Source organism: Protobothrops mucrosquamatus, unplaced genomic scaffold (assembly GCF_001527695.2).
Source record: "Protobothrops mucrosquamatus isolate PMUCROS unplaced genomic scaffold, P.Mucros_1.0 scaffold993, whole genome shotgun sequence".
Classification (NCBI taxonomy): Eukaryota; Metazoa; Chordata; class Lepidosauria; order Squamata; family Viperidae; genus Protobothrops; species Protobothrops mucrosquamatus.
In genome coordinates this window covers 290,455-312,462 of record NW_015387232.1, presented here as the reverse complement: position 1 = coordinate 312,462, position 22,008 = coordinate 290,455, and the positions used below count along the sequence as shown (strand labels likewise).

The window sequence follows — 22,008 nt, the reverse complement described above, 5'->3', positions numbered from 1 at the left end:
ATCTATCTATCTATCTATCTATCTATCTATCTATCTATCTATCTATCTATCTATCTATCTATCTAACATCGGTTCTGCTCTCTCACGCACATGCCTCCCCACCCCTTCAGCAGAGATAGACCAGCTCTCACCTCTGTACTTGCAACCTCTTCAAAGGCGTTCAGTGGCTCAATCCATGGTTCTACAGAGGCAGGACGGTAGCTTTTCCGGGAAGTGTCTGATTGAACGAAGTACAAGGGCAATTGTGTGTGTGGAGCTTCTCTACAAACTTTTAAGAAGCCTCCAAGGAGGCTCACCTTATCCAAATTTAAGACTTGTTCCAGTTCGTAAGAAGTGTTTATTTATTTTCAACCCACACGAACGTTGCCATACATCTGATGCCCAAGGGCCATAGAGACTCCCTGCCTGTTCCTTGCCAAACACCTGTCCAGAATGCTCAAAGAACAGCTGACAAAATAGACTTTAAAAAACAAACAAACACCTATAAAGACACACCTCTAACTGGCACGATCAGGTTTGTTCTGATCCAAAGGATGGCCCATCACTGCTAGAGCTGCCTGTGTACACTGGCCCACCAAGACATCACTTCAACCTCAATCCTCCCCTCTTCCTTTCCTTTCTCTTTCCTCCAATCGAATAACTTACTGGAATTCAGACGGTTCCAGATCTGTGGGGCTAGGCCTTCGGACACTGGCCCGCTCCTGCTGAGAGGCTCCCCCGGGGTCTCGCCTTTGGAGGCTGCGAAACCTGGCCCGCTGCTGGGAAAGCTCAGGGGCTCCTGTGAGAGGTGGGGAACGGTACCAACGTTATCCCCTAAGTGCTTAAGCCAAACGCTTGTCTCTTTTCCTCAGCTTTGGACTAGGGTGGGGAAAAAAACCTGCTTACCTGCTGCAAAAGATCTTGCTTGCGAGGCCGTTCACGGCGTTTTGCACCAAAGCCACCTACTGGGCCAGATTCCTTCAGAGGAGCACCGCTGGAGCGGAGAAGCTGGTTCTTGTCCAGGAAGCAGGAATCTGAACGGAGAGGAGGAGACAGTGGTTCCAATCAAACCAGAGAGAATCAGGCAACAACATTCAAGATGGTGAATAAAACTCTATATACAGAATACCAGAATTGGAAGGGACCTTGGAGGTCTTCTAGTCCAACCCCCTGCCCAAGCAGGAGACCCTATACCAGGGGTAGGCAACCTTGGCTCTTTTATGACTCGTGGACTTCAACTCCCAGAATTCCTGAGCCAGCCACTGGAGGCTTTTAAGAAAAGACTTAAGTGACAAGAAGTCACTTGTCTGGAATGGTATAGGGCAGGGGTAGGCAACCTTGGCTCTTTTATGACGCGTGGACTTCAACTCCCAGAATTCCTGAGCCAGCCAGGCTGAGGGGAAAGGGAGAGGTTTCCAAGCTGAGCCATGCTGGCTCAGGAATTCTGGGAGTTGAAGTCCACGAGTCATAAAAGAGCCAAGGTTGCCTACCCCTGCCTTATATCATTCTGGGAAAATGGTTGTCTAATCTTTTCTTGAGAACCTCCAGTGTCGGAGCACTGATTAATTGTTCTAATTGTCAGGAAATGTCTTAATTTTATATAAATTCTGTCCCTCTCTGGAAAGCCGATACATTTTACTTCTCCAAGAATGGAAGCACTTTGGTGGTTTTAATAAGCCATTCTAGAGTCCATTATTAGTAATCTGAAAAACCAAGCTTGCACTGCGCCTTGAGGAAACCAGGTCTGCCATAAAAAAATAAATAAATCATATGAGCTTTTAGAAAAGGTACTGTCAAAAGAGGAAAAGGGATGGGAGCTCCAGAATATCATGGTTTTCCTGGCAACGTCCACGTGAAAGCTAATACACTAGCCACCTTTGAACTTAATTTAATTTTAACAGCTACCATGAACATCCCAAGTTGTTTTTTTTCACTGTGTAATCTCATTGATTACAATGGGATTATTAAACAATAATCAGGAATCACTATTAAACAAAAAAAAAAATGCTTTAACTCCCCCACATCCCATGACCTGAGCTTCCAAACACAATTCCTGGGCAAATGGGTATTTTTGCCAACTAGCAAATTATAGTCCCAAAGGAGCTTTTCAAAAGGCAACTGGACTTTCTTGATTATTTTTTTTTCTTCTCATCCAAGAAGCTTCTTCAGTTCAACTTGGATGAGAAGCGAAATGATTTCAAGGAAAAAAAAAAACCCCCAAGAAAATCCAGTTGCCTTTTGGAAAAAGCACCTTTGGGACACCTGAGAATCTCCATAGACATTTAGCAAATTATAGAATAATTTTTTTTCGAGCTTCGGCTTAAACTCTGGCTATCGGGGGCGAGTCATTAGCTCCCGCGGAGAGGGCCCGCAACCTGGGCGTCCTCCTGGATGCTCGGCTGTCTTTAGACGATCATGTGACGGCCGTGGCCAGGGGGGCTTTTCATCAGGCTCGCCTGATACGCCAGTTGCGCCCCTTTCTGGATCGTGACGCCCTACGCACGGTCACTCAAGCCCTTGTTGTTTCCCGCCTGGACTATTGCAACGCTCTCTACATGGGGCTCCCCTTGAGGTGCACCTGGAGGCTCCAGCTAGTTCAGAATGCGGCCACGCGGGGGATTTGGGGGGCCTCTAGATACTCCCATGTAACACCTCTCCTGCGCGAGCTGCACTGGCTGCCGGTGGCCTTCCGGGTGCGCTTCAAAGTGTTAGTAACAACCTTTAAAGCGCTCCATGGCAATGGACCTAGGTATTTGCAAGACCGCCTCCTACCAAATACCTCCCTTCGACCAGTCCGCTCCCACAGAGAGGGCCTCCTTAGGGTGCCGTCGGCCAGACAATGCCGGCTGGCGACCCCCAGGGGGAGAGCCTTCTCTGTGGCAGCTCCTGCCCTCTGGAATGACCTACCCCCCCGACCTACGTACAACTACGGACCTGCGCCTCTTTCGCCGAGCCTTGAAAACCCATCTATTCCACGCGGCCGGCCTGGCGTAGTTTTGATTGTGTTTTGGTAGGGGTTTTTATATGGGGTATTTTAGAGCAGGCTTTTTATTTAATATTTATTGTGATTTTTATTATTGCCTGTTCACCGCCCTGAGTCCCGTAAGGGAGATAGGGCGGTATATAAATTTAAATAATAAATAAATAAATAAACAAACAGAGTCCCACGTTACCTGTACTGCTGCCACTCCTATTCTCAAAGCACCCCAACGGGTGGCCGGAAGCACTCCCGCTTCCGGATCCGAGGAAGGACGGCTGAGCCGGGCCAGGGGAGGCGGGTTTTGTGTGGCGGCTGCCCAGTTCAGCTAGAGCCTGCTGGATGCCAGCTGGGTCACTGTGAATGACGCGATCCAAACGGTACACTGTACTGGTAGTAGGAGCAGGAGGAAGGCTCAGGCCCGGAGAGTGATCGTCTGTGTTTCGGCTAGAGGGGAGCGAACGGTGATCGATGGAAACATTACGAAGCAGAAAAGGAAGGAGTGTCCACACTAGGCCACCCTCAAATACCCTCCCTTCCATTTGGGGCCAAATACTTTCCCCCCCCATGCCTATGACGGATGAGCCCCCTGCTCATTTCTCCCTCCCTGGGGGTCTTGACTCAAGAAAGGGACTTGTTCTTGATCCAGCCTGTCAGCCAAAGGATTTTTCTGAACATCAAAAATAGGATGACCTATTATTATTAATATGATGTTATAATTATTTGTGCTTAATATGTTTGTTTAGAAGAGAGTTAAAGGATGTTATAGTTTTGTTAATCTAATAGTGATTAATGTTAGACAAAGTATGGTTATTGTATCGTTAACCCTGGGATTGGCTCTGGGAAGTGGGGGGGGAGGGAGGGGGGAGGGGGGGTTCTGGGGAGGGGGGGAGATATATTGTAAAACTTTTCTAAAATTTTCAATAAAAATAATTAAAAAAAAATAGGATGACAAACTGGCAAACGGCTACGGATTTTAGGATAAATTCCTTGAAAGGGGAATGGACAGCCTCAGAAGGGCTTATTTTTTGGGGGGGACATTCAAGCGTAAGACATTTTGGTCCTTATGTTGAAGGCACCGATGAGGTGAGGGCTCTCTGGTTACAGTTAGCTTTTGTCAAGAAGATTATACTGGAGCTTAATCACTATGGAAAAGGATTGAGGACCGCGCTCCATAAAAGCATTCCTAAACAGAGCCGAGGCTTTCAAACGTGGCTACTTGAACTGGACTATGAATTAGTGTTGTGGTATTTCAGCCACTAGGAATAACCAGGCCTGGCAAGCAAGGCTGTCTACCGAAGAATACGCTTGTATTTTACTGTGGGAACTAGGGGAGACAGGTGGAATAGTGAGAGAAAGAGCGTGTCTCTGAACACTATTTTTTGCTCCTAATAGGAGGAGATGCTTTTCCCAAGCGTGGTAACCTTGTTGATTTTTAATTTCTTTGCACTGACTTTTGTTACACGTTAAAAGTATTTTTTAATGCTTCTACACGATGCAACATTTTTTTAAAAGATAAAACAGCGCCAACAAAAACTGCAACTGCAGCTTAACTGAGTGTGAGACACACTACCGATCACTTTCACCGATCATCCTTTCACCAACCCGATAACCAGCCAGGTAAGGTTGGACTGCAACGCCCATCATTCCTGGCCAGGACAACCAGGCTGCCTGGAAATACAGTGGTACCTTAGTACTCAACTGCTTTGAAACTCATCAAATTTGGTACCCAATGCATTTTGTCGCAATTTTTTTTGCCCCGATACTGCTTTGTTTGGTACTCAACGCACAAGTTAGAACTTGTCGGTGTCGGCTGCCTTGTGACTCACTACATCAGTGATGGCGAACCTTTTAGAGACCGAGTGCCCCAAACTGCAACCCAAAACCCACTTATGCATCGTCGAGTGCTGGGTGGGTGTGGCCCATTGGCTGGGTATTGCCATTGGATGGGCGTGGCCAATTGGGTGGGCGTGGCCGCGGTGGTAACGGCAGACTGAGTGGCACTAAAAAGTTCAATCAATCAACTCCAACTTTGCAAGATCTTTTTTTTTCCCCGCGAGAAGTTGAAATTGACTGAACCTTTTTTTTTTTTTTTGCACATGGTGGTGGAGGCCTAAAGCGAAAAGGTTTTATAAAACCCAGCTGAAGGCCTAGGATTGGGGCGACGGCGCGTGTGCCCACAGAGAGGGCTCTGAGTGCCGACTCTGGCACCCGTGCCATAGGTTCGCCACCACTGCACTACATTATTCTTTATGGGGGGAAAAATCTGTTTGGTACTCATTGTTTTTTGGTCGTCACTGTGCCTCCTGGAGCCAATTAATGAGTACTCAGGTACCACTGGAATGGGAAATGTAGCCCAACAAAAGCTTAGGACAGCAGCTTATGGTGGCGGAGGCTACGCTGGTTTAAGTCAACCTGGACCTTTCCAATCAGAAAATCCCACTTGAATTCCATGCTTTGCTTTGGGCTCTCCTCGCACCCGCTTCACCTAATGTAGGATTCATCTCCCACCCATCCCCCCTCCTCAGGACTTGCCTGCGATTCTTGGGCGAGGGCCAGCTTCTTTTATCCCCTCCGCTGCGACCGCTGTTGCTCCCTCCACGGCCAGCTTTGCCTCCTCCCCCCGAGCCAGGGTTGGAGCGCCGGTTCTGTCGGTCCATGCCAGGCCGTTGGCTGGAGAAGCTGCGTTTGGACATTTCCTTCTTCTGGGCTAAGCTGAGCTCATTGGTAGAGGGGCGCCCCCCGACGGAAGGCACGGTGGAGCAACCCCCTTTCAGGAAGGCAGTGGGGGGAGGTCCGCCAGGCGCCGGCTCTTTCTCCCCACCGCCGCGGCGCTCTGTGAAATCGCTGCTCTCTGAAGCCGTCTCCCACTCCTCATTTGCCTGGTCAGAGTTCTGGTTGGACAAATCCGGAGACTTTGTGCCAGCCACTCTACGGGCTGTCGATTCCTCCGGGACGGGAACAGAAGGTGCCGGGGAGAAAGGCTGACCCACCCTCTGCTCACCGTTGAGGCGGGCAGCGTTCTCCCGTTCCTGTTTCAGCCTCCGGAATCGAGGTGGCTTGTCCTGTTGCTGAGAACGGCCGTGGCGCCGTCGCCGAGGTGGTCGGTCAAAGGTACGGTCAGAGTTGGGGCACAGGGGAGATTGTTTAGGGGAGGCTTGAAAACCACCCGTATCTTCTGGGGTCATCGGGGGAGGTCCCGGGGGGGCTTTTTCCTTCACTGAAGGTTCCACAGCCACCTCTTGTTGCTTTTCTGGTTTCTTGTTGGGTTGGGGCTTAAAGGGAGGGCTCCAGCCGCCAGGAGGAGCACGGCCACCTCCTCGGCCACGACGGGAAGGTACACCCCGAGGAGTGAAGACACGCCCACTACGGGCTCCTGGATCTGAGAGGCGTGGAGGCATCTTGTCAGCAAATCGAGGCAAACCGGGGTGCTGGGAGTGGGGTGCTGCCGTCGGCGTCATTGGCGGGCCTCGGTTACGCTGGCTAGGGGCTGGTTCTTTGGTCATCTCCTTGTCCGAATGGGCCACATCGCTGGCACTCTCATGCGTCTCACTTCCTGTCTCAGACCCCCGTTGACGTCGCCGTTTCGGGATCTCCTCATATTCTGATCCTTCACTCCGCGTCTCGCTGGTGTTGCGAGGACGGAAATTGGAGCCAGGTCCCATAGATTTACCAGGCCCATCATCAAGTCGATAGAAGGGCTCACGGTAGCTACGGAACTCTCGGCTTCTTCCCCGGCCGCCTCGACCACGGCCACTATAAGCACCTCGGAAGCCCCGTCCTCGGGCAAAATACTCTCCTCGCCCCCTTGCGCGGCCACGGCCAGCATAGCCACCACGCTCGTAAGGGCCTTCTCGCCGCCGCCGGCTTGGCGACAGAGTGCCCTGTTGTTGTTGTTGCTGCTGCTGCTGTTCTTTGGGTGGCATCACTGTTCCACCATTGACCACTGGCTTGGCTTTGTTCTCCTTGCCCGGTTTTGGAGGCTCTTTAGGTAGTTCCGGCTTACTACTCACTGCCTCTCCACTCTCCTTGGCCTTTCCTCCAGTGCGCACATCGTCAGCTTCATCTTTTATCTCCTTAGGGGGTGGCGGTTTCTTAATGGGCCCAGCTCGGCGTGGAGTCTTGTCTCCAGAAATGTCTTCAATTTTCCGGCTGCTGCCAGGACGAGGACCCCAACGTGTCTCTGTTTTGGACTCACGCCGTGGCTGCTTGTGGAATTCATGCTGCTGCCGCGGTGGCTTTTCAACCCGCCGTATTATTTCCTCTTTGACCGGGGTCTCCTCTTTTGGCTGTTCAGAGGGAGGCTTTTTAGCTACTACGGGACGAATGACCAGAGGCTCCACTGATTTGACCTCTTCTGGGAGGTCACGATGGAGCAACTGTGGTTCGTCTTCACTTTTGCGAGGTGTCTGCATTTGGGGCTCTGGGCGTCCATTTCTGTTCACTTCTGCCGGTGCTGGCAGAGGCATGCTAGCTTGCCAAGGCCCTCCTGGCCGTGGGGACTCGTCCATGGGGAAGCGATGCAATGGTGTAGGGTTGCCATTTTCTGAGAAACCCTGGTAGTTCCCCATGTATGGCTGAGGGGTGACAGCATCGCGGAGGCGAACAGGTGGTGTCTCACTCCTGAAAAAGTCATCAAGCATATATTCTATTACAGAAGTCAATAAGTGGTTGATTTTTGTAATAAAAATAGTATTCAGTAGTACACGAGAAACTGCTCTAAACTCAATTGTAAAAAATTCAATTTTTGTCACCGAATTGTCAAAGTCTGGAATGTCTTGCCCGAGTCAGTTGTCCCAGCCATTTACTTTCAGAGTTTCAATTACAGCTTAATTTCTGTGGACCTCACTCCATATTTAGGAGGCGTGTGTAAGTGCACTAGCATGCCTATTGTCCCTGTCACGTTTTGATTTTCTTATTTTGTTTGTTCAAATTTGTAATTTCTGTTTGAGGAATAATTTTTTTTTAAAAAAGGGGGGCAGCCCCAAGCGGTGCCATCTGCCTTCCTCCGTCTCCTCATCAACTCTCCAGTTTCATGCAAGAGGCGTAAGGAAGAGCAACGGAGATTCAAAAACTGATGTCTTTGGGGATGAGGCATACAAGTGTGAATTTCCTTCATTCAGAAGGACCACACTTCCTGATGTGGTCCCAATAACATAAAAAATCAAGTTACCGTACAAGGCAGGGTTATTAATTTATCTTCCTCCTCATTGCTGCATCCAAGCAGCCCAAAAATCTTCTAAAGGTTCCTCACCGTAACCCTTTCTCCTCTTCATCCTGTTGCCGAAGCGATCCTGCTGGAGGCCGTGAGTCAACACTAGAAGGGGCGTTGGTGAAGACATCTCCAGCCCAGGCTAGCTTGGGATCAACAGGTGGCGTTCCGCGCTCGCGAAGGATGGGAGGATGGCGGTCAAACTGTTCTGAGTTGGAGCCCCCGCTGTCTGATCGCTCACGGGGCAGAAGACCTGAGGGGAGAGAAAGGGCAGCAGCTGTACACAAATCAGATCTAATTCCCCGTGTAGTCTTCTAAATCAGCGGTCTCCAACCTTTCCAGCTTTGTCGACTGGTGGGCAGGGGGAAGATGGGATGATTCCACGTGGGGGGTGGGTGAGCTTGTGCAGCTCCTTTTGCGCAAGTGGCGGGCACCTGTGCCCGCAGCTCACACAAATGGAGCCGCGTGAGCACGCTCACCTGCTACACGCGCAAGTGGAGCTGTGTGTACGTACCCCTGTTGCTTCCGTGGCCCGATAGTGGGCTGCAGCCTGGGGGGCTGGTGACCCCGTTTTAAATCCAATCACTGCGCCACGAGCCATGTGGCGCAGTAGTTAGAATGCAGTACTGCAGGCTACTTCTGCTGACTGCCGGCTGCCTGCAGTTTGGCAGTTCGATTCTCACCGGCTCAAGGTTGACTCAGGCTTCCATCCTTCCGTGGTGGGTAAAATGAGGACCCAGGTTGTTGAGGGGGGCGATATGCTGACTCTGTAAACCGCTTAAAGAGGGCTGTAAAGCACTGTGAAGCGGTATATAAGGCTAAGTGCTATTGCTATTGCTATCTTCCATCGGATTTAGTTTACCCACAAATCAACATTTATTTGTTGTACCGGTACGTACCAGAGGGGTGTACACCAGGAGGATAAAAATCCATAGGGGGACGGCCCTGCATCATGCGTGGGTCCATGTAAGGCGGGATCATCATCCAGCGAGGGTCAAAGTTTATCTGAGGCATTGGCGGAGGCCGTCCAATGGAGCCTGGGTAGATGCCTTTGGGTGGAGCCTGCTGTGCCTGAGGGGGTGCCGACGGCTGCTGCTGTCCAGGTGGCCCCGCCTGAGGATGAACATTGCCCGAGGGGCCCATAGGGGCCAGAGGAACACCTGATGCCTGCTGCTGGGTAGAGGAAGACAACGGAGACTGGACCTGGCTTTGTTGTTGTTGCTGCTGCTGCTGTTGCTGCTGCCACTGCTGCTGCTGTTTCAGCAACTGCTCCTGGGAGGGTAATGAAAGCATCTTTTACTACACAGCCCTCAACTGCTCCTAACCAGAGCCTGTCAGATCTGCCCTCAAACCACTTCCCTTCACTTTGATGGCAGTCTACTATAAACTGTGGGGAGAGTTGGGAAAAGATAGGAACGGGGAATGACAGGAACTGGAGGTGCCAACCAGAGACACCAAGGATGCCAGCCTGGGAAAGGAATGCGAAGGCCCACGAAAGAGGGGGCAAAATGTGGAATTGTTACCAAAACACCTAGTTTGAACCTTATTGGATATCACCAAGATGACTAAATGCCTAAGTTGGGACAGGTCTGATAGATCAGGGCTTTTCAACCAATGGTATGGGTACCACCTGTGGTACATTGGCACCTGGCAGGTGGTATGCGACCATCCTAGAAAAGTAGCGGGAGAGGGGAATGAGCTGAACCGGTGGCAGCATCGCACAAGCCTGAGCGAGAGATGGCTGGAGCTGCAGGGCTGTCAGGGCTCAGCGGAAGCGCCAGGATCAGTGCCGCTTTCCAGCTGATCAGCAGTTCTTCGGGGCTGTCAGGGTTCAGCAGAAGCGCCAGGATCAGCGCCAGGCTCCAGCTGGAGCTCGACGCTGATCCTGGCGCTTCTGCTGAGCCCAGAAGAAGCGCCAGAATCAGCTGGAATGTTGCAGCATCTCCAGGGTCTTGTGATTTACATTCAGATGCTTGGCAACTGATTCATATTTATGACGGTCACAGTGTCCCAGGGTCATGTGAAGTGACCAAAACCTGCTGCAACCACCCAGCAGACGGGGGGGAATAAAGACCAAACACCCCCCCACCCCACCCCCGCTGCCAATCCTCAACAGAAATGCTCACAACAATGGAAACCTCGGACAGGAGGAAGAGCGCCGCCAGGTGGGCAGGCAGGTGTCTTGCTCGGCTGTGGCTTGGGGGGCCCTTTTTTCAGTGCCATTGTAACTTCGAACAGTCACTAAGTGAACTAACTGTTTTAAGTCGAGGACTACCTGTACTTTATCACTTTTTTCTGGGTTTTTTTTTGGGTCATCAAGTTTTTGACCCCTTGCTAGGCGACTGGTGGTACTCGGATGTTGCCATATCCTAAAAGTGGTACAATGGGTGAAAAGGTTGAAAAACCCTGTGATAGAGCTCCCACTTGGACAAGCAACTGCTGGATATGTTTGTTTCGGTAGCTGCGAGGACATCAGCAGGTACTAAATCCTTAATCAGCGCTCAACCTAACCAGTTCTACTGGCTGTTTCTTCTCAAGACTTCTCACACTCTACCTGCTGTTGCCGCTGGAATCGAGGCGGTAAGGACTTCTGATATTTTGAGTAGCCAAGGGTCTGCGCCGGAATTGGCTGGCGAGCTGGGAGAACCGTCTCTCCCTTGGGCTCCACCTTGGCAGAGATGGGCGCTGCTGGAAGGACGGGTCCAGGTAAGGCTGGCGGCTCTTCCCTCACTTCTGGAACTTCCTTGGGAGGAGGGGGCGGAGTCACAGGGGGTTCAGCTGTGGTGGAACAAGATGGAAAGACAGGAAAAGGGTCGCCGAGTCCCACACATCGACCAGTAACTGGTGATGGGTGCATCTATGACGCACGTCATAGATGACACGCCGTGTCATTTTTGGTGACATAACCCCGTGCCTCTGGATTCTCTGGAAGTCATGCAAGAGGGCCCTGCTCTTGAATGGCCTCTGGAGCCTCCCCCCCCCAAAAAAAGTACCCGTGAATGGAATATGCTTTCCTGCTTCTTTTGGAATTACAAGGTCACTCAATAAGCATTCTCCAGCTTCCAGGCCTCGTGATGCCTTAAGACAGGCATTTTGAAAAATATTTATAACTATGGAAGAATGTATTTAATAAATTTAAATAATTTAATTCAAGTTGCTATTCTGTTATGAATTGTTGCTTTTATAGTGTGTGTGTGTGCGTGTGTGTGTGTGTGTGAGAGAGAGAGAGAGAGAGAGAGAGAAACACATCAGCAGACTCAATTAAACATTTTCTGAGTTTTTGACTGCTGAGCTCAAAAGGTTCATCATCACTGATTTATCATCATCATCATCATCATCATCATCATCATCATCATCATCATCATCATCATCTTAGCCATAGTCTATCCACTGCAAGATGATGGCCTCTTCCACGTTTCCAATCAATGCCACTGATCCCTAAGGTGCTTAAAGTTTATCTTCCTGAACATAGTTTTCTCTCTATACATAGGCTTTGACGCCTCAAAATCTACCAGGAAGGATCTTTTCAACATAACTTTCTCACTTGTTAAAAAAACAACAAAAAAAGAATTTTTCCTGTATTGGTATTAAGATGAGGCTCTCCTGCGTTGTTATTCATTTAAATCTTTGCAAATTGGCCATTTGATGTTACTTTTTTAGTTCAAAACCTCGTGATGCAGGATGGCTTGCGAGGTTGTCCAAATTAAGTAAAAGATAATCCTGTTCCCTCAGACTGCAATGGCGTGGCCAGAAATAGGTCATACGTTGGATTTTGGAGAGGTCTTTTTTAAAATTTGGACAGAATTCATATGCAGACAATGAGAGTATTAGGAAGAAAAAGCAGACCTTGCTCCTCAAACCAGCTATGCATCGACTAATCTGAGAGACCTTTCCTATTTCTTTTCTCCACTTCTGAGCAAAAAAACTAAAAGATTGATTGATGCTGCCTTTTGTCATGTCCTTGACTAACCAGCATTTTGCATTGCAAAAGATTCTGAGGGTTTCTTCTACAGTAGCCTTAGCCAACCTCTATGTGCATTTAAAAACCAAAAGCATAGTCTTACTAGCTGGGAATGATGGAGAATGTAGTCTAACACACTAAAAAAATGTAGTCTAACACACTTTGTGGATGGCTGCTCTGGAAAATGCTTGTAGCCAATACTCTCCTGTGCAAGAGGGAGGGGATGGGAGCTGCTGGGAAGAAGGGGGTCAGGGAGGCAATGAGATCCTGCGATATTGGTGGCAACTAAGGGGGCGAAGGAAAACACTGGAAGGAGGAGGAAGGAGAATTGATCAGTGGCTAAATCATCAGGAGAGCTGCTGAGGGGAAAAGAGAAGAGCGCAGGGGACATGCCCCCTGCCTCGCTCTACTCACTCTACCTGGATTTTACTTAATCTGACATGTATATCAACCCAAATATTCCAAATTTTATTTCTACCGATTCAAACCAGGACTGCTGGAATATGATCCTTGTTTCCAATTTGAAAAAAAAAAGAACACTTCCCTCCCCAAAGATTAAAATACCAAAATATTTTAAAAAATGGAAAAAAAACCCACAACCAAAAAGACATTAACAAAAGTGTCTTTAAAAAAAACCCTAACACATATTACACATAACATCCTCCCTAGTTGAATGCTTATTAGTATAATACAGCAATGTTGGTTTTCCCACCCCTTGCCAAACAGGCCAAAAATACTTATAAACTGTTAAACTACTAAATCTACTTACAAACTGTTATAGCCTATAAAGTCCAGTGGTGGCGAACCTATGGCATGCGTGCCAGAGACGGCACTTAGAGCCCTCTCTGTGGGCACACGGGCCGTCGCTCCAGCCCCGCCTCCCCCCGTGGCCCCCTCCTCACCAGCAGCCCCCCTAGAGGAGAGTTGTTCCCGGGCGCAGCCCGCGTAGAGCAGCACAGCCAAGAACATGGCAGCCGGGCAGCAGGGACAAGACTCCACCCTCACGCCCCGTCACCTGCAGATGCTGCGGGGCGCGGGCGTGGCCATCATGGCGCTGCTGGGCCGCCTGGGCGATCTCTCCTGCGGTGGGCTGTGGAGGCAGTGGGTGGCCCTGCGGGCGGGTGAGGGTGGGGCAGAGCCGGGGCGGGTCAGGCAGTTTTTGGGCACTTGGTCTCTAAAAGGTTCGCCATCACTGCTATAAACTATATTATCAATAAAGTGGTTAACAGAAAAAAAAAACACCCAATAATAACAAAGATTATTATGTAAAAATATACAAGCAATAAATATTGTGAACCGTGATAAGAGAAAGACGGGGTAGAAATTCCAAAACCCTCGGTTATCACTTCCCCCCCCATTTTGCACACTGTATACATCGTGAGGGCAATTTCACTGGCCCTTTGCCTAGCCCAGGGACAGGCAACCTCGGCTTTTTCATGACTGGTGGACTTCAACTCCCAGAATTCCTGAGCCAGCCGTGCTGAGGGGAAAGGGAGAGGTTTCTAAGCTGAGCCATGCTGGCTCAGGAATTCTGGGAGTTGAAGTCCACCAGTCATAAAAGAGCCCAGGTTGCCTACCCCTGGCCTGGCCTCTCAGATATGCTTTTCTAACACTAACAGGAAGAAAAAGGTTACCAAGAGCAGCCGAGTCCAAGTTGATCCCATTGCTGCCGTTGCCGCCCCCGCCGCTGAAACCGGCAGCAGCGTTGTGAGGTTTGCTAGCCAGAACCAGCTCCTCTTTTTTTTCTTCCGGGGAGCCTGGGGCAGCCAGTGGACTGGGGGGCACCGGGGTGGGGGGCAGAGGAGGAGTAGGAGGAGTAGGAGTAGGAGGTTCTTTGGGAGGCTCCGGCTTCAGACGCTTGTCGGGAGTGCCAAACTTCTCGTCCAGGCGCTTGAGCTTCTCGGCACAGGCCGCTCGCCGTTCCTCTTGCATGCGCCGTTCCTCCTCCTCCCGCCGACGCCGGGCACGCTCCACCGCAGCAGAGATCTCCGTCGAGGACTGCTTTCGGCGCTGGCGCCAAGCTTCATCCTCATCCTCAGGAGGAAGCGGCCGCACTGAGCGGTCCTGGAGGGAAGAAACGGCCTTAGACTCAAAGCTGCTCCCTCAATTAAACTGCGTTTATTTGGGGAGGAGGGGGGGAAGAGAGAAGGGGTCATTCCTGCTTAAGCACCGCAGTGGAAATTCCAAGGTCAGAGGTTTCACGTGCAAGTCCCGTAAGCCCCTCATGCTTCCGCTTATGGAAAAGCAGCCCTTGCCTCGTTGCACAATAAAGCAGCAACCAACTACAGGTATGACTTGGTTGCTTAGTGACTGAAGTTACGATGCATCCCCAAAAACTCGGGATTCGAATTTCTGATGGCTGCCCCCCCTTCTGGTCACATGATTCCATTTTGGGTGCTCAGAAAACAGTCCACAGTAGGGGTGGCGAACCTATGGTACAGGTGCCAGAGGCGGCACTCGGAGCCCTCTCTGTGGGCACACGTGCCGTTGCCCCAGCCTTGCCTCCCCCCACGACCCCCCTCCTCTCCAGAAGCCCCCCTGAAGGAGAGTCGCCCCCGAGTGTGGCCCACACGGAGCAGCACAGCCAAGGACATGGCAGCCGGACTCTGCCCTCACACTCCCATCGTGCTCAGTTGATGCTGCAGGGCGCGGGCAGAGGGTGTGACCGCCATAGCGCTCCTGGGCTGCCTAGGCGATTTGCGGCGGGCCCTGGAGGCGGTGAGTGGTCCTGTGGGCGGAGCGGGGGCGGGGCAGGGGGTGGAGCGGGGCGGGGGCCAGTTTTTGGGCACTCGGTCTCTAAAAGGTTCGCCATCACCGGTCCACAGATACTGCGGTCATCCTGCAGCCATCAGGCTGCAATTTACGGGGTTTGCCGAAAACTGGGGCTTACGTCCGGTTTTCAGCAAAAAAAAAAAAAAAAAGGGCCATTGTGGACAATAGGTTTGCTTTACAATTGTGTTCACTTAATGATAAAATAATTGTAAAATTGGGTGTGATCCTGTGATAACCCACCTAATAACGGCACGACTTATAGCATTATTCTAGGCTCAATTACAGTTGTAAGTCAAGGACTATGTAGAGCAGGGGGTGTCAAACTGCCGGCCCGCGGGCCGGTTTCATCCTACCGAAGCCGCGCCCACCCCATTGCCGGCAATGCAAAAAGAGCCGCCACACGTCGCGACACGTCGCGTGACATGGTGAGTTTGACGCCTGTGATGTGGAGATTCCTTTCCCTTCGGTTTAAGACAGAAGCACGATCCGGTCTAGGTTCTCAATCCCTGGAGAGACAATGTGCCAACCCTCCACCGACTCACCGGGAAATCGTTGGGCTGCCCCCAGTTGCCCCTGTTTGGGGGTGGAGGGGGCGGAGGCGGCGGTGGACGGACGGCAGGGGAAGGTGGCGGCACGTCTTTGGCGCCCTCCGCAGGACGGGCGTTTTCAGTCCAGGCTGTTTTCACAAGAGATTGATCCTCTTTTGGAGTTCCAGCTTTCTTTGTCTCGGCGCCCGAGGACTGGGTTTCAGGACCAGAAGTTTCATCATTGCTACAAAGAGAGAGACAGAGGGAACAGTACAACAGAGCTTTGGAGATGGTGTGCACACCTGGCATGCCCAGTTTAATGAAAAGGAGGAGCAAGGGGAGACCGGGGGGGGGGTGCACGGGACGGCAGTGTTCATATCCGGGGCTGCCACAAAGAAGGGGGGGGGGATTGTCGACCTATTCTGCAAAGCCCCTGAAGGCAGGACAAGAAGCACTGGAGGGAAACTAATCAAGGAGAGAAGCAATCTAGATACAGGTAGTCCTCGATTTACAACATTCCACTTAGTGACCGTTTGAAGTTACGACGGCACTGGAAAAAAGTGACTTATGACCAATTTTTCACACTTATGACTGGCTGCAGCATCCCCAGGGTCACGTGATCCAAAATTCAAACGCTGGACCACCGACTCATATTTATGACGGTTGCAGTGTCCTGGGGTCTTTTTGTGACCGGATTCACTTAACAACTGTGTTTACTAATTTAGCAGCTGCAGTCATTCGCTTAACAAACGTGGCAAGAAAAGTTGTAAACTGGGGCAACACTCAACAAATTTCTCATGTAGCAACATAAATGTTGGGCTCAATTGTGGTCCTAAGTTGAGGACTACTGTACAGGGAGAAATTGTCCGACAGTGAGGATAATTCATCAGTGGAACGGCTTGCCTTCAGACGTTGTGGGTGTTCCATCATTGGAGGTTTTTAAACAGATTGGACAACCACTTGTTTGAAATTGTATAGGGAAGGGGTAGGCAACCTTAGCCCTTTTATGACTCGTGGACTTCAACTCCCAGGATTCCTGAGCCAGCATGGCTCAGCTTGGAAACCTCTGCCTTCTCCTCAGCACGGCTGGCTCAGGAAGTCTGGGAGTTGAACTCCACGAGTCATAAAAAGAGCCAAGGTTGCCTACCCCTGGTTTCCTGCGTGAGCAGGGGGTTGGACTAGAAGACCTCCAAGGTCCCTTCCCCACTCTTGTTATTCTGCTATTCTCTTTGCAGCTTGGTCAACCAGCTACAAGAAGAGCTTTGACTCAAGTACTCTTGAGATGCAGCCACCTGGGAATGATTTTCCTTGGATCTCACATGGCCGAGGGCTGCATCTCCAGAGTGTCAAATATGAGTAGAGGTACTTCTTAAAAAAACCCTTCTTTCCTACAGAACTGATAGCCCAGGGAACCAGTTCATGGGAAAACCCATGCCGTCAGTTACCGCACTGCCCAATTCTTACCGGCTTTCAGTAGTTTCTTCATCAGACTCTTTCCCGTCTTCTTCATCACTGAATTTTAGCTTCTCAGTGTAGTCCACTTCTTCATGGGCTCCTGGTGAGAGAGGAGGGGGAGAGACAATGAGACCGAAATGCCAAGCGCCCCTGGAGGGTTGGAAACAAAGTGCCTAATCCAGCAACCATGATGCGATCCTTCCCTCCAGTTTACCTGCCCAGCCCTCGTCGTTTTCCTGGTCCAGCTCGTCAAATTCTTTCAGGTCGTCCTGCTTGAGGACGGGGGGGCGGTTTACAGGTTCCGCGGTGCGCGACGGAGGTTGTGCGGGGCGAGGCCCTGGGAGCCGCTGGAACCTGAGAAGGAAAGAAATTTAAGCAAGAGAATTTAAGCGCCGCTACTGCTTTCTGCTAGGCAAAAGACATTTGAAACCCAGGAGAAAAGTCAAAGCGTCAATGGTTATCCAAAAGTATCTGAGTTCAGATGTTCTCCCGCCCACGTACTGGAGAGGCAACCTTATTTAATAATAATAATAATAATAATAATAATAATAATAATAATAATAATAATAATAATAATAATAATAATAATAATAATAAAAGTTGGAAGGGACCTTGGAGGTCATCTAGTCCAACCCCCTGCCCAGGCAGGAAACCCTACACCATTTCGGACAAATGGCTGTCCAGTCTCTTCTTAAAAACTTCCAGTGTTGGAGCATTCACCGCTTCTGGAGGCAGGTTGTTCCACTGGTTAATTGTTCTAACTGTCAGGAAGTTTCTCCTTAGTTCTAGGTTGCTTCTCTCCTTGGTTAGTTTCCATCCGTTGCTTCTTGTCCTGCCTTCAGGCCCTTTGGAAAATAGCTTGACTCCCTCTTCTTTGTGGCAGCCCCTGAGGTATTGGAACACTGCTATCATGTCCCCCCTCGTCCTTCTCTTCATTAAACTAGACCAGGGGTAGGCAACCTCGGCTCTTTTATGGCTCATGGACTTCATTGCCTACCCCTGAACTAGACATACCCAATTCCAGCAACCATTCCTTATATGCTTTAGCCTCCAGTCCCCTAATCATCTTTGTTGCTCTTCTCTGTACTCTTTCTAGACTCTCAACATCTTTTTTTACATCGTGGTGACCAAAACTGGATGCAATATTCTAAGTGTGGCCTTACCAAGGCATTGTAAAGTGGTATTAACACTTCACGTGATTCTATCCCTCTGTTAATGCAGCCTAGCACTGTGTTGGCCTTTTTGCCAGCTGCAGCACACGGCTGGCTCATATTTAAGTGATTGTCCACTAGGACTCCGAGGTCCCTCTCACAGTTACTACTAATGAGCAAGGTACCCCCTATACTATACCTGAGCATTTGGTTTTTCTTGCCTAAATGTAGAACCTTGCTTTTTTCACCATTGAATTTCATTTTGTTAGATAGCGCCCAGAGTTCAAGTCTGTCCAGATCCTTCTGTATCTTAAGCCTGTCTTCTGGAGTGTTGGCTATTCCTGCCAGCTTGGTGTCGTCTGCAAATTTGATGAGTTCCCCATCTATCCCCTCATCCAAATCATTGATGAAGATGTTTGAGAAATTTATCGCTAGTGCCTGAGCCACTACACCCTATTGTAGCTCACGTTTCAAGCCAGACTGTGAATAGAACTGTGAATTCTACCAATTTAGAATTTACCTGCGATACCCATTTAAGTGTTGGTTAATCAGCTGTGTAATTCTTTTATCTGAATACTGGGAGCAAAGTAAGCAATTAGAGAAGTGTGTTTCCTTAACTCAATCATGTATTTTCCTAGGACTATGTGGCTGCCACAGGAGCCCACAAAAGGGGGCAGCTCATTTAACAAAGCACCCCCAGATTGAACAAGTGGTCTTGGGCCCCCTCTGAAACACCCCTTTTTCATTGTGGCTCTCAATAGCTGCACATCCCTTTCACTTCTCTATTAACAACCGAATCTAGCTTTCTTCTGTTTAAACCAGGGGTAGTCAACCTTGGCTCTTTTATGACTCGTGGACTTCAACTGGCTGGCTCAGGAATTCTGGGAATTGAAGTCCACGAGTCATAAAAGAGCCAAGGTTGACTACCCCTGGTTTAAACGATACAAACTTTATCATAATATCTTCATCTGCCTTAACTATTCTGGAAATTTAAAATTAAGTGCGTTGATCAAATGGTCTGAACAGTTTCAGAGTCCCTTTATTAGACCATAATATTATACCAGGAAGATTTCAAGCATTTCACTTTTGCTTCTGCTAGAGAGCAGGTGTCCTCCTCAAGCCACATTTCAATTCCCTTTACACATAAACCCCCCCCCCCCAAATCTCTGATTTACCTCTGTGCCTCTGCTGTGGGGTAGCGGTAAGGTCCCTGTGGCCCATACGGAGGCGGGAACGGGAGATATGGGGGATACATCTGCAATTGGGTAGAGAAGGAATTCATTACTGGAAAATTCCTCAAACCCCCCCCCCCCCAAAAAAAGCTTTCTAACGAAGCAAAAAGGCTCATCTTCCACAATATACTTACAAATGGCGGCATCATCCCCCGATAGGGAGGGAATTGAGGCGGGATGGTGGGCTGCAAGCTGACACCAGCCCGTCCATCCTCAGGCACCAGCTCCCCATCGGTGCCCCGCCCACCTCCATCCCGCCAGCTGGTTGCATCTGCAAGAGATTTACCAGAGGAGGGAAATAAATGGGAAGAATGGGGAAAGAGCCCTTTTCAATGGTTTACCCCAGAAATAGATGCCTCTTTGCCTCAGACCTCAGAAGCCGCTGTCACTTACTCTGGGGGCGGAGGTTTGGTCCGGGCCCATACGACGCATCGGTAGTGTCCTTTTCTTTGCCAGGTTTGTCCTGGTCGCCAGCCGCCTGCAGGGTCGGAAATTCCTCGCGAGAGAATCGCGACAGTAGGCTTGATCCCTTTCCACCTTTGACACCAGGGGAAAAGAAAAAGATGGTTAGAGACACTCTTGGCAAAATAGCTCCATCCCCCCCAAAAATGGGGGTGCTTTACTTCAGGGCTTTTCAACCTTTTCACCCATTGTGCCACTTTTAGGATACGGCAACATCCGAGTACCACCAGCAAGGTGTGAAAAACGTGATGACCCAAAAAAAAAAAAAAGTGATAAAGTACAGGTAGTCCTCGACTTAACAACAGTTCGCTTAGTGACTGTTTGAAGTTACAATGGCACTGAAAAAAGTGCCCCCCCCCAAGCCACAGCCGAGCAAGACACCTGCCTGCCTGCGCTCTTCCTCCTGTCCAAGGTTTTCATTGTGAGCATTTCTGTTGAGGATTGGCAGCGGGGATGGGGTGGGGGGGTGTTTGGTTTTTATTCCCCCCCGTCTGCTGGGTGGTTGCAGCAGGTTTTGGTCACTTCACATGACCCTGGGACACTGCGACCGTCATAAATATGAATCAGTTGCCAAGCATCCGAATGTAAATCACAAGACCCTGGAGATGCTGAAAACATTCCAGCTGATTGGTGCTTCTTCTGGGCTCAGCAGAAGCGCCAGGATCAGTGCTGCTTTCCAGCTGATTGGTGCTTCTTCTGGGCTCAGCAGAAGCACCAGGATCAGCGCCGAGCTCCAGCTGGAGCCTGGAGCTGATCCTGGCGCTTCCGCTGAGCCCTTACAGCCCTGCAGCTTCAGCCGTCTCTCGCTCAGGCTTGTGCGATGCTGCCACCCGTTCAGCTCAGTCCCCTCCCCCGCTACCACTTTTCTAGGATGGTCGCGTACCACCTGCCAGGTGCCAATGTACCACAGGTAGTACACGTACCACTGGTTGAAAAGCCCTGCTTTACTTGTATGAGTCGGAGCATGACTTACCATCGCCTTGTGCTCCATGGGTAACGCTGGCCTGCGCCCAGGACTTTACCCCGCTTGCTACCGTAGGGGGAGTCTGAAAGAAGGGGACAGGGTGAGAAACACAAACTAAAAACAAAATCTTGATGGCTTCCAATTATCCAGGGGTCTTAACAGTGTAGCTAAACGTGAATCCCAGCATCTAGATCAGAGTTGCCAAAACCTTTCTGGCTTTGCGAACTGGTGGGGGGGGGGGGAAGAGGGATTGGTTCCAAGCGAGCTGTCAGCAAGCACGTGTACACACGCAGCTCCATTTGTGCTAGCAGCGTGCATGCATGCTTGCTGCTCGTGCAAATGGAGCACGCGTGCACGTGCTCGCCCGTTTCCGCGGCCCGGTTGCAAACATCTCAACGCCTGAACTAGATCATCTTTCCATAAAATGTCAGTTTAATGATGGACATACAGGAGCCAGCATGGGATTTCGAGAGTTGGTTGGGAAAGGCTGATCTAGTAGATCACACTAGTTCCTTCAAGACAATACATTTTCTAACATCATGGTTAAATGTAAAATTGATGTGCTAAAAAAAGTTCTAGAAAGCAGAAGGGTGAAGGTTAGAATCGTCCAGGAGTTATTACTCAAGCATTCTTGCATCTTGCAATGGCTACTGAGAAACTCATAGGAATGAATGTTGTTTAGACACAACACTAAACTATGTTCACTTTAACAAAAGATTCAGGCTCATGAGCCACTCTGTTCATCCTTTGGGCCCCACACAGATCGGAAGCTTTGGTTTAGCAAATCATAGGCAAGCATTTATGTATAACCAGGCACTAAAATGTTTTTTGATCGTTATGAGGTGCAAACCGGCTCGTTGTTGCTCCAATACTACACATGAGGAATCAGGTTGCTATGGTTTGTCCACATCACCGCCCCCCTCCTGTATAAATTACTGCAACGTGTTCTACGTGGTGGGGCTGCCTCTGAAGCGTACTCAGCAGCTGCAGCTGGGGACTAAATGGTGCAGCTCATCTTTTGGCAGGTAACACTTGCTACATGCACACCAAGTGGGGCCGCAGTTCTCTCTACCGGTTGCCAACAGGCTTCCAGGTCCAAGCCAAAGTATTGATTTTGATTACCGTATTTATCGGCGTATAACACGCACAGGCGTATAACACGCACCTTCATTTTAAGAGGGAAATTTCAGGAAAAAAACTTAAATTTCAAATAAAGAACTTGAAGCAAAATAAGGGTAGCTCAGAACTTTTTTTATTAATATTATTAACACTTATAAGGTAAATAATGTAAAAGGACAGTAAAAGCAACTGTTTTA

General features: G+C 49.8%; 1 protein-coding gene across 1 annotated transcript in view; it reads right to left on the bottom strand.

Annotated features, from left to right (window-relative positions):
• The window catches only part of PRRC2A (proline rich coiled-coil 2A), a 41,124-nt gene that overhangs the window by 13,055 nt on the left and 6,061 nt on the right, over nt 1–22,008 (bottom strand). The window contains exons 4-20 of the mRNA XM_029284828.1: nt 20,702–20,774; nt 19,660–19,803; nt 19,401–19,537; nt 19,210–19,289; nt 17,098–17,237; nt 16,893–16,983; nt 15,444–15,672; nt 13,764–14,193; nt 10,723–10,946; nt 9,372–9,440; nt 9,068–9,281; nt 8,211–8,421; nt 5,492–7,579; nt 3,153–3,403; nt 886–1,013; nt 646–778; nt 132–217 (exon numbers count right to left, since the gene is read on the bottom strand). Of these exons, the coding sequence (XP_029140661.1) occupies nt 132–217; nt 646–778; nt 886–1,013; nt 3,153–3,403; nt 5,492–7,579; nt 8,211–8,421; nt 9,068–9,281; nt 9,372–9,440; nt 10,723–10,946; nt 13,764–14,193; nt 15,444–15,672; nt 16,893–16,983; nt 17,098–17,237; nt 19,210–19,289; nt 19,401–19,537; nt 19,660–19,803; nt 20,702–20,774 (4,728 nt within the window). The remainder of the gene's footprint in view (nt 1–131; nt 218–645; nt 779–885; nt 1,014–3,152; nt 3,404–5,491; nt 7,580–8,210; nt 8,422–9,067; nt 9,282–9,371; nt 9,441–10,722; nt 10,947–13,763; nt 14,194–15,443; nt 15,673–16,892; nt 16,984–17,097; nt 17,238–19,209; nt 19,290–19,400; nt 19,538–19,659; nt 19,804–20,701; nt 20,775–22,008) is intronic.